This window comes from Pygocentrus nattereri, chromosome 16, assembly GCF_015220715.1.
Source record: "Pygocentrus nattereri isolate fPygNat1 chromosome 16, fPygNat1.pri, whole genome shotgun sequence".
NCBI classification, from domain to species: Eukaryota; Metazoa; Chordata; class Actinopteri; order Characiformes; family Serrasalmidae; genus Pygocentrus; species Pygocentrus nattereri.
Genome location: NC_051226.1, coordinates 13,853,142 through 13,865,191, shown reverse-complemented (window position 1 = coordinate 13,865,191; position 12,050 = coordinate 13,853,142). Strand labels below are relative to the sequence as shown.

General features: G+C 39.5%; 1 protein-coding gene across 10 annotated transcripts in view; it reads left to right on the top strand.

Moving 5' to 3' along the window:
• Positions 1-12,050, top strand: part of nedd4l (NEDD4 like E3 ubiquitin protein ligase) — a 132,465-nt gene that overhangs the window by 95,035 nt on the left and 25,380 nt on the right. For 6 of the 10 annotated variants that reach the window (XM_037545991.1, XM_037545982.1, XM_037545989.1 and 3 more), the window contains 4 exons: positions 1,250-1,309; positions 2,355-2,489; positions 3,787-3,936; positions 9,232-9,429. In XM_037545991.1, the coding sequence (XP_037401888.1) occupies positions 1,250-1,309; positions 2,355-2,489; positions 3,787-3,936; positions 9,232-9,429 (543 nt within the window). The remainder of the gene's footprint in view (positions 1-1,249; positions 1,310-2,354; positions 2,490-3,786; positions 3,937-9,231; positions 9,430-12,050) is intronic. The other 4 variants (XM_037545990.1, XM_037545983.1, XM_037545985.1 and 1 more) reach the window with 2 other exon arrangements.

The window sequence follows — 12,050 nt, the reverse complement described above, 5'->3', positions numbered from 1 at the left end:
ATTACATGCACTTAAATAATCAGATAATGGGGAACTCTAGGTCTACATGAGTCGCACAGTAATCAGATTTCTGCTTTACAACCAGCCAATAGACTTTTTTTCATGCCATTTTTCCTGAAAAAAATGAACATACATCATCTAGAAGATGAAGAATGTTTAAATCCTTCATTTCATCAAGCATGTGTTTAGTTTCAGCGTTGCTCCAAAGGTGTCTCACGGTACCGCTGCTCACTTATTTCTGGTATCTGTTTCACACGTGCAGACTGACAAATCCGAAAGAAATCAGAGTAAGAGTTTACAGCACTGAGAAATCTGATTAATGAGCGAAAATCTAGCTCTCTTAGACAGATTTATAGACCTTTCTTCAGTCTAAGAAATCAGAGTATACTGTTTACCTGACCATTTGAATAATCAGATAACTGCAGAATCTGATTATGATCAGATTACTGAGAGTGCATGTAAACGTAAATTATTGGATTCTTGTCATGCAAGTTTTTAGCGAAGCAGAAAGTTTTAACATTGCTTGCTAAGTTAATGTTATTCCCAACACCAATAGCTAATGTAGCATGAACTCGCCATACACAGTCATATGCAAAAGTTTAGGTGCCCCTGAATAAATAGTTTTATTGAAAATAAATTAACACATCATCTAACATGTATACACTATTTTTTCCATTGTGTTAAACTGATTTATTATGCTGATAATAAACTTTATTTCAGATTAATTATAAATTGTGCACTGATACTTGCAGGCAAATGTCTCTGTAGAGGATATGTTCACTTCATTTTACTTAGAAAATTAGTAAAACGTGATTTAACCAGGTGTTTGATGTATGACTGTATGTAGAGACAGAGAAAGAAATAGGCTGGCCAGCAACAGTAAAATACATAAACATATAAAATATCATTTAAACTTAATAAAACATTTATGTATTTTTACCAGAAATTGTGTGCTTCAGGTTCTCATTAAGTTGATTTTTGCCAACATTCTTTTAATTTTGTCCAACAATGCAACAGTATCTAGAAAAGAGCACATTTCTGGACAGAGCAGTTGGACACAGCTGACTTCACTAATTCACTCCCAACTCCAAACACACCTGATCACAAAATCACCCCCTCTTGATTCTAAACCTTTCTTAAGAAAAAACCCCTGCTGCCCGCACCCATCTGCAGCCCACCTCTCTGTCCCCAACTCACAATCCTCTGCCCCCCCTCACGGCCCATTCGTAACTCAGCTGTTGTTTGCCAGCAGAGCTCCCAGTCCAGACGATCCCGAGCCCAAACGGTCACAGGCGTAGAGGAGCATATGGTAATGTCCACATGTATATATTCTACCTCCATATGTGCACTTTTCCTCCATATCTCTGCCACACTCTTCTTTTCTCTCCCTCTGGTATTCTTTGGTTCCTTTGTTTCTTTTTATTTGTTGTTCTATTGCTTGGTGCTATCATGCTAAGAGACACAGACATCCTTGATAATGTCCACGTGTTTATTATTCCTCCATACCTGCATCTTTTCTCTCATTATTTTTGTTTTTGTCCTTTATTTAATTATTTATCTTGGCTCCTTGGTGCCATCATGCTAATGGTTAGAGGACTCTTTGGTGATGTTCACACGCATCTTCTATGTCCATCAGTACACTATTCCTCCTTTTTTGTTTTATTTTTTTATGCTTTATTTTAAATTTATGCACTTAGGAATAGGGTGAAAATATAACCAGTGCTCCCTCAAATATCCTGTGTCAATGTTTGCTCTTCATTATTGGACTTCCCTCATTTATTGTGCCTTTTTATTTTTTTTCTGTTTTTTGTTATCGCCATGTTGTGCTGGAGTGGTACGATAGATTTTAGAGCACTCATTTTTCATTCTCTTCCATTTTATACAGTGTTCTCCACTGATCTTCTGGGCCACTGGTCATGTAAAACTTTCCTAATGTGAAGTTTATTAAAGGGCCCATATTCTATATTTTCCCCATTTGGTTTTTATACCAAAAATAGTTATAATTAATTTTATTTGACAATATTTTATCTTCATCCCTCAGAAATAAATGGACTATTTTTGTTGTTGTCTTTAAGACAGGTATATTTAAGTAAGGTCTGTTCTGATTGGCTGTCCTGGAGCGTTAACCTGTTCCTCCATCACATACTCTACGTCAAACGCTCATAAGCAAGTGATCAAGCAGTTCCATTCAACAGCAGAAGCTGGATCCCCATGTCTGTGGCGACCTTTGGCGCATCCTCCTGATCTCCCATCAGTCTGCAGTTCCAGAGCTGACTCAGTGGAAGCTGTGTATTTCTGCCCCCGCACTGCTGTTTATACGTGTATGTGTGTGTTTTTCCTATGTCCTGCCTCAGTCTCCATCAGCAGTGTATGCTGCCACCACTCCAGGCTTACCACCGGGCTGGGAGGAAAGGAAGGACGCTAAGGGCCGAACATATTACGTTAACCACAACAACCGTAGCACCACGTGGACGCGGCCCATTCTACAGGTACAACCCACCAGCCTGTAGAGCCAGGAGTGCTGTCTCTATTGCTCACCAATTTCATATATATATATATATATATATATATATATATATATATATATATATATATATATATATATATATATCTCAAACTATCATTTTGATTATGCCAGTAATCCCTGAATGATTGCAATGTTGAAGGCTTGTGTAAAGAAATGACCAATATCCCACAATAAATTGTTTACATTGGTTCTGAGGCTGCACCATGGAATAATAATAGGGGCCCAAAGTACTTGAAAAATTGAGCATGTGGATGGAGTTGTCTGCTTGGTGAGGCCTGGTGTATGACTAATGCTGTTAGTTTTAATAAGAAAATAAACACACAGTTGATAGCTAAAGTACTTCATTTATTATCTTCTTAACTTTTTAGGTGTGTGTTGAATGCTGCTTCTCGGTAATGTGAATTATGATGTCCTTGACAAACAAGCTGAGATGCAGTTGTTGCTTTTATGGGTAAAACTAAACTGAACTAAACTAAAAGTTTGCCAAAAGTGGTTAATAGTTATAGGAGATGTTGGACAGCATGATTCAGAATCATAACACATTTTCCTTCTGTATTTTTACATATTTCCAAGTGAAACGTGGTATCAGGAAGGGTCTCAGAGCTAGCTGAGAGTTGGCAATTGTAGGTGGGGGTACGTGAAACATGGTGGTGTTATTGTTTGAGTGTTACAATGTGCATGTTATGTTAGATACAGTGCTATAAAACACATCATCCTGAGAATGTTATTTATAGTTCTATTTAACAGAATCCTTGATGGTCCTAACCACAAACAGACAAGGAAACAAACTCTCTATCCTTTTGGTTTGGTTAGCCTACATTGTATGGTTAATTAGCCAGGCTGTTGGACATGGCGAGCGAAGAGCAAGGTTGAACTGATACAAGCAGAATCATCCTCGCATTCATCTCCTGTTTGGAAACCCTTCGGTTTCTCAGTCGAGTACAATAACAATGGGCAAAGGGTGACAAATCAAATGCTGACAGAGTGCAGACATTGCTCAACGTGAGCAATTTCAATGAAAGACAAACTGTCTGCAAACTTCAGATAGGCAGTGTATGAACAAAACTGAACGAAAGCGCTTTGATCCAAATTGACTACACAGTTGACTACAAACTGTTGTCCACTGTGATCCCATTCGAGATTTGAGGTGTGGAAGTTAATTACCCCAATCCCTTCTGTCCACTGGAGCCCTCCCATGTTAATTAACATCTGCTAATCCCTCTCTTTTTTTCCTGCTAATCCCTCTCTTTTTGTGTTAGCACACTGAAGACGGAGCCAGTTCCTCTGCCGGAGCAACAGGTGGCGTTACCCCCTCCACCCCCTCAACCAGCGGCCATCTGAGCGAACCCCAAATGCGTCGCCCCCGTAGCCTCAGTTCCCCCACAGTCACCCTCTCCACCCCCCTAGAGGTGAGAGCATTGACTCCCTGTGTCCAAAAAAACCTTCCTGTCCATCATCTGTCCATCCATTCAACTGTACAATTAAACTGCCCAAAAATGTTTTTTGAAATATTTATAGTAAAAATGGCATTTGTAGTACTACTATTGCATAAAGCTGCAGTATGCAAATGAGCCTCTAACCAACCACAGTGTTTTTACTGGGTGCTGTGACCATCACAGCTCCAGATTAGTCTTGTTGGGGTGTTTTGATGAATCAAGGTATTTGAGTATATTGTTTTGATCAGCTGTACACCATTATTGATTAAACAGTATTTTAATATTTTAAGATATATTGCAATCACAATATATAGCAATGTAATCACAGAACACTAATATTTTGTCCACATCGTGCCATGCAGCCATAATGTCCATCCTTTTTCTTCTCTTCTAATCCTCCCTCCATCTCTTCATTAGGTTTGCCTGTCCTGCTGTCTATCCATATGGTTGTCCACCTAACCGCCTTTATTTTATTAACCACTTTCTATTCCCTGTTTAATTGCTCATGGCAGTTGTCTCACCTTTTCCTTTCTCTTTTCGTTTTATCATGTAGTTCTCATTTTTATATTTTCCTAATTCTTGATTCATACAATGATTCATACAATGTAGTCACACAAGTACAGTATGTATATTATACGTGTGTGTGTGTGTGTGTGTGTGTGTGTGTGTGTGTGTGTGTGTGTGTGTGTGTGTGTGTGTGTGTATATATATATATATATATATATATATATATATATATATATATATATATATATATGAACAGATTGCACATTGCACTGCATACACATACGGTTGTACTTTTGTCTCTGAGAGAAGCTGCTTTGTATGATTTTCTTAGTGGGCTTCCACTCAAACTCAGTAAGAAAATAAAGATGAATCATCCCTTATTTCAAGCTACTGACCCACCAGCTGTGCTTGCTTTTATTTTTCCATTTTTTATGTGGATGGCTTTCATGCAAAAGGCCTGGTGCTCCAAAACCCGATTCAATCTGCAGGCAATTTCCTGACCCGTGTGCTCCAAACCTTTCAGTTACCTTTAACTGAATTGACTTTGACTGCCCAAACATAAATATGGATCATACACAGATCTTGCCCCTGCTCTCTTTCCCCCCAGCTCTATATGTTTATTCATCTCCCAGATGTCGACTAACTGTCAAGTGTTTGTGTATGGTGGTTCACAGCACCTAGATACTTGCTTCTGTTTGTAACTGGCAAAGGATACAAAGTGATGTGGTGGCATTCAGAACTCATTTCCGTTCACACAAGAAGTGCTGGGTAGTATGGCAAAGATGTTATTCACCCATCAGTTCTTTGTTTCATAGCTACTGGTGTGAGTGTGTGAGTGTGTGTATATGTATATGTATATGTATATATATATAAAGTATGCAACATCACACTTATAAATGTTATGATTAATTATTTTTGTCACTGCGGTTTTAACTTTTTTTTTTTTTTAAACATTTAGCAGCCTTAGCTGTTTTAGCTTTGCTAGCTAGCTAAATTAACACAAGTTTGTTGCACTGTATCTCTCTGCTTTCTGCAGGTGGGTGTTTCTGTCAAAATGGAAATGAAGGAACTTAAAATAAAAGATAAAGTTGAAGCTTTGCGCAAAATTTTTGCTACTTTTTTTTTTAATAATTAATTTTCAGTGGAGATTCTCTACTGAAAATATTCTACATTCTTCTTGAATTTTATGTTTTCTCTGAATTCCCCTAATGACAAAAAAACCCAGCTCGCCCCAGATATCTTATTCCAATCCAATTCTCTGTTTTTCGTTGGTCTTTTTTCATTCTTTCCTTCATTTCCCTCTTTTAAAACCACTCAGCTACTCTGGCTACTCTGCTGCTCGTGAAAGATTTAGTGTGCTAGGGAGGCGCAAAGATGACCAACACAAAAGAAGGTGGCTATTTTTTAACTTTTTAGTCCCCCACCCATACCCCCTCCCACCCTCAGTGTTCAGCAGTGGCGAAAGTCATCATCTCTGGCCCAAAAAAAGCTCCATGGTGTGCTCGTTTAGTCATCTGGAGGTTGCGACCTCACATGCAGTGTTGAAATCTTGCATCACTCTGCTGAAGTGGCTTTTGCAGCTGTTGTGCGTATCAGGTTTGATGCCTTCATCTCTGCGTATGTGTTTGCACACTTGTGTGAGCGTGTGTGTGGAGGGTTTTTCCCGTTTTGGCAGCAGGTATGAGCTGACGCTGTGTGAAACCTGCTCCCTGCCATCAGTGCTGCTTGGCCATTTGCTGGTACTGAGAGCCTGCCAGGATTTCTCTTCACTGCACTGAAAGATCATACTTTCCTTCTTATTTGACCCTTTCAGACACATTCTCCTTCAAGCTGCTAAGTCCGGTTTGAGGGAAATTCAGTTTTTTCATCATCCTCTCATTGAGCGTTTCTTTGCTTGCTGTATTAAGAGATAGTTTAGGAAAAAAGACTTTTGTACAGTGTTCTTTCTTATCTTGAATATAGTCACTCAGCCAAGACGTTTGGTGTCTCAAATTTGCTTCTTAAGTTTTGCATTGGAGCTACGAAGCTAATGTAGCCAGCAGTTAATGGCTTTTGGAACCTTCATTTGAATCATGTGAAGGCAGTTTGCAGTGTCTCTCTATGAAAACCTTTAATTGATATAGAACATTTATGTTACGTGGAGGTTCTTTAAACGGTTCTTCACGCTCTGGGGCACACTGGTGCAGTAGTGGTCTGGAGGTTAGGGACCCAGCCTTGTGACAGGAAGGGCGCAGTATGTGACTGAAGTACTAAACCCCAACTGCTCCCCCGGGTGCCGTGGATAGGGCTGTCCCAGCGCTCTGAGAAAGTGTGCTCGCTGCCCCCTAATGTGTGTCTTCACTAGTGTGCATGTGACTGTTTCAGTGCACCGATGGGTTAAATGCAGAGGTCTAATTCCTCTCCGTGCAAAACGCAGTTGGCTGATGGTTCTGAATTCACTCAGACGTATCGTTTACAAAAGTGGTTCTCTAATAAAACCATGCATTGGAAGGTTTAGGAAGCCGGAAGTGGTTCTTGTGTGGCATTGCATCAAAGAACCCTTATGGTTCCATTTGGCACCTTTTAATTTCAAAACATTTGAAGGCAGTTTGCAAGAAAAGTCTTTGTGAAGCACTTAGCCATTTGGTGTGGTATCTGACGAGAAAATGGTGAAAGTGGTGGAGAACAGGCCGAATGAGAGGTGGCTGCTGATGTGTTTTACTTATCTTGGTGGCCCTGAGTGGATTCAATTGAGTAATACCAGAAAACACATGATGAAAAGACAGCAAGAGCATTAGCTGGTGAAGAAGGTGGGGAAGAGAGATGGAGAAAGACAGAAAATGAGAGCGAGAGCATAATTAGAGAGAGGAAAAAGTAGAAGAATGTGTCTGAGAAATGTAGAGAGAGAAAATGTGTGAGAGGAAGGGCAGGTGAGAGCAGGAGGAGAAGACAGTGGGAGCGAATGGAGGTGAAATCCTCTGATTCATGTGGTAATTAAAAACGCTGTCAGGATTTAAAAAGTCGCTAAGAAGTTCCTGCCTCTGTTACATAACCCAAAGTACTTACTGATGTGAGGCGTTCCTTTAAAAAAAAAAAAACCCTCATTAAAGACATAATTGCATAAAATAAGATTAGGTAGATATTAAATCCTACTTAATGAAGGAACCCGCATAACATAATGCAAAAAAAAAAAAACAGCTCTTAATGTTGGTACAGTCTATATGATGTAACCACAGAGGACCGTTTGTGTGCCACAAAAGAGTTCTTTGGAGTGATAGAAAAACCACTTTCGGTTCCTGAAGGAGAAAAAAGAACCATATTTGTAAATGAGATGTGAAAGTGAAAAGAGAATTTTTAAGATTTAAGGCCAAGCCAAGAACCTTTAATTATAAAAAGAATGTTTAATTGAAATTCCAGTTTTATAGCCACAGTCATTTCTAGTCACAGTTCGCCATCCATTGAAAGCTTCTTTAAGGAACCAAAAGGTGTTGTTCTGTGGCATTACGTCAAAGAACTCTTATTGGTTCAATTTGATGCCTTGTTATTTGAATCTTGTAAAGGGATTTTGCAGAAAAGTCTGTATCTTTTGTGTTATGTGTTACGTTTGTTTTATGTGGAGGTGCTTTAAACAATTCTTTGCATTCAGACATCGTTTACGAAAGTTGTTCTTTATAGAACCATCATTTCAGTGCATGGTTCTTTGAAGAACCACATTTGTAAATGAGATGTGAAAGCAAGCATTTTTAAGATTTAAAGAATCTTCGCACAGTGGTTCTCTACCAAATAAAGTCTAAGCCAAGAACCTTTTGAAGAACTTTTAATAATAGTTCTGGTTTTATAGCTACAGTCCTTTATAGTCCCGGTTCACTGATCTGTAGGCTATACATTGTTAAAGTTGGGACAGCTCTGCATTTTACGTGCGTTTTATCACCATTATCACATTATTTGTATCCTGTTTCACTCACTGTGTATGATGTTCAAAATGCTGGTTTCAGCATGTCCTTGCCCACAAATGAGCCACTTCATTTGCTCTTGCCGGAGGTCCAATGCCATCTTAAGGGCCATTCCATTACTTATTAGCTCAAGTGAAGTTGCGCTGGAAGCAGCAAAGGTTCGAGTGAACGCAAGTGCCAACTTCAGCAGCAGAGTTTGCCCAGAAATCAGTGCAACCTGGTGCATTTCCCTTCTCAAACTCAAAACAATGGCGGACAAAGCTGTTCATAAGCCATCACAGTAACATGCTCCAAAATGCTTAGTATTTTAGAACAATAACATTCGATTTGCTGGCCTTTTAGGTTGCAAACTACTCCATCACTAATACCTGACTGCTGATACAGCTGAATCATTCGCCTAGCTTGCTAGTTAGCATGCTAAAGGCTACACTAGCTAGGCTAATATAAACGAAAGCACCACACCTCTACACAGAGCTTATACCCAGACGAATCAGTTATATACATATTTTATGTACATTATATTCAAACTTACTAAAAATAGTCTTGCATTGCAAAGTTTCCATAGCTAGCTGATTAGCTTGCTGATGCCAACCTGCTAACTCCTCATTGTCCCCTCCTCCCCTTCTGCTGTGTGTGGTCACTTATGTAATATGATATACGTCCGAGTGGTGAGTCAGACTGCATGACTGCATGTTATAAAAATGATTAAAATGGGAGCTTTGCCAGTATTAATTTCATTATTTGTGCGAATGTTAATATATTTACATTGTGGAAAAACAAGGCCTGCTTTCTCTACTGGGGAGCTAATAACTGCTGCTTTTTCTTTCAGGGAGCCAATAACATCCAGCTGCAGCGGGCAGTGAAGGACACACTGTCAAACCCTCAGTCACCTCAGCCTTCACCCTACAGCTCCCCCAAATCCCAGCACAAAACCACACAGAGCTTCCTGCCCCCTGGCTGGGAGATGAGGATCGCCCCCAATGGCAGACCCTTCTTCATCGACCACAACAGCAGGACCACCACCTGGGTAAGAAGCACATGTGTTACACAGAGAGAGAAATGCACACAAAAAATTAAACAATTATTTTGGGACTACAAGACAATTGCAGTGAATCTTGATTAACTGCATAAAATAATGTGATTTACTATTTTTAATAATTTGACAGCCCTTGTTTCTACACGCTGTCTTCTCAATATATGGAAAGTGGGCTGAAAAAAAACAGCCGGTTTTGAATTCATTATTTTTGTAATGTCACAAAAACCACTGCATTTATCCACCTCTTGTGCCTACAGCACTTTGACCCCTCACATTCACATTAATTACTTTATCCCCCTCATCCAAGACTTCCAAGACCGCTAATGGGAGACAAAGCTGTTCACAAACCATCAGAGTAAAGTAGTTGAAAATACAAATTTCAAAACCATAACATTACTTCTGCTGTTCTTTAGGTTGCAGCCTACTCCATCACTAATACATGACTGCTGATACAATGTGATCGCTTTACTATCCTGGCTTTCTAGTTAGCATCCTAAAGACTCCACAGCTAATAGAAACAAATGCATTGAACCACACCTCTGTATCAAGCTAATAGCCAGACAAAGCAAACCTCTTGTTTGTTTGTTTACTTGTTTGTGGGTTGTGAAAGCAGGAAATTATGTTGGGTAAGTGGTTGTGAAGAAATCCTGATGAGCTTTATTGGAAAAGGGCTTTGAAGAGGACGGCAGTGTAATGATAATGACTGTCCTCTAAAATCATTGCATTCAGTGTTTTCCATCACCAGACTACATGGAGTGTGTTTACCACACGAAAAGAAAGCCGCTGCTGCCTTTTTTTGTTTTTGTTTTTTTAAGGGTTACGCAGCATATTTGTGCATTCCCACGCTGGTCAGCCAGCATACACCGACATTACCTGCTAGCACCGTTGCTGTTTTCCCCCATGCCTCCGTGTCAATGAAACCACAACATCCACACCAGCATGCTGGCTAAATCAAAGGCACACTGACCCCAACAACACCAGCACAAACTCAAAACACTGAATTTGTATGACATGCCTGTTAGTGGTTGATGGGAGTCTCTAGAATATTTTCCCCCCATTCACACTGGTTCATTTGAATTATTAGTCTCCTTCTGGAAGTGAAATACAAGCATTAAAGCTATGGTGTGAGAGATGCTATTTGTTGCTGAATGCTGCAGTTTGCTTTAGAATGTTGGTGTTTAGAGAATGTTTGTGTTTGGGGAATGTTGGGACTTGTTGTAGAATGTTGTTTTGTTGAAGAACTGGTATTTTTTGCAGAATTGGTGACACTTTTTGGAGAATGATGGTGTTTGTGGGAGACTGTTAGTGTTGAACAACTGGTATTTTTTGGGCAATTCGTGAGTTTTTGGAGAATAATTGTGTTGGAGAATGTTTGGGTTTGTTGGAGACCTTGAGTGTTGAAGAACAATGCTATTTTTTGGAGAATTGGTGTCACTTTTTGGGGCTTGAAGGTGTTGAACAGTAATGGTGTTTGTTGGAAAATGTTTGGGTTTGTTGGAAAAGGTTAGTGTTGAAAAATGCTATTTTAATTGCTGCCACTTTTTGGAGAATGATGGTATTTGTTGGAGAATGTTGGGATTTGTTGGAGACTGTTAGTGTTGAAGAACAGTGGTATTTTTTGGAGAATTTGTGCCAGTTTTTGGAGAATGAAGGTGTCTGTTGGAGAATGTTTGGATTATTTGGAAAACCTTAGTGTTGGAGAACACGGATTGGTGCTAGTTTTTGGAGAATGATGGTGTTATGCACTGGTAAAAAGTGGAAAATGAGGTGTTTCATGAGGTGTTGGCTATCAGTGCTTGTAGGAAAATGTCCATGTTTTGTTGTGCACTTTGTTGAATTCCAGTGTTTTGCTTGAGAAGCTTCCTGTTTTGCTGGACAGTGCTGGTGTTTTTATGAAGAATGTTGTTGTGGGTGAGTTTCGTTGCTGGAGAACATAGGGTCATAGCAACCGGCTACTATAGATTGTGTGCAGATTGATATTAAAGCTGAGTAGGAGGTGAATGACTCAGTGATTCCTCAGTTTAGATATTGTTTCTGCTTCTCCTCACTTACTGGCTGATGCTACATATCAGCAGTAGAGCCCTGTTGAGCCTTTGAAAGAATTCACCCACTGCTGATAGAGCCAGCACAGCCAGACTGAACTACTTCAGTGTGTGTTTGCTGTTCAACACAGTGTAAGGTGGTGATTTAAAGTTAACCCATATACTTTACAGAGTGTTCATTTAGTGCTGCCACTGTATCATTAACACAACATGAAATTAGATATTATGATTAATTTAAATATTATTGTAGTACAGCCTTAAAGCAATGCATCGGTTATACTTTTGTTGGCATCTGTGGCTGTTGAAGCTATGACAGGCTATTTTTTTTTTTTTTGCTTAAGGGTTGCAGCAACATGATGTGAATGTATGTTTTGTATCGCAGTACGATGTGTTTACAGTCAGGATCACACAAGGTCTTAAGCCATTGCCCAGTTTTTATCAGTCAGTTATCGGTGGATTGTTCATTTTTCTTGTTTTGCCAGTTGCAATTCTGTAGGTCACCTGCTCAGAGGGAATCAAGGAATCATGGAAATTCACCCTTTAAATAAAAAAAATAGTATTTAAACATTT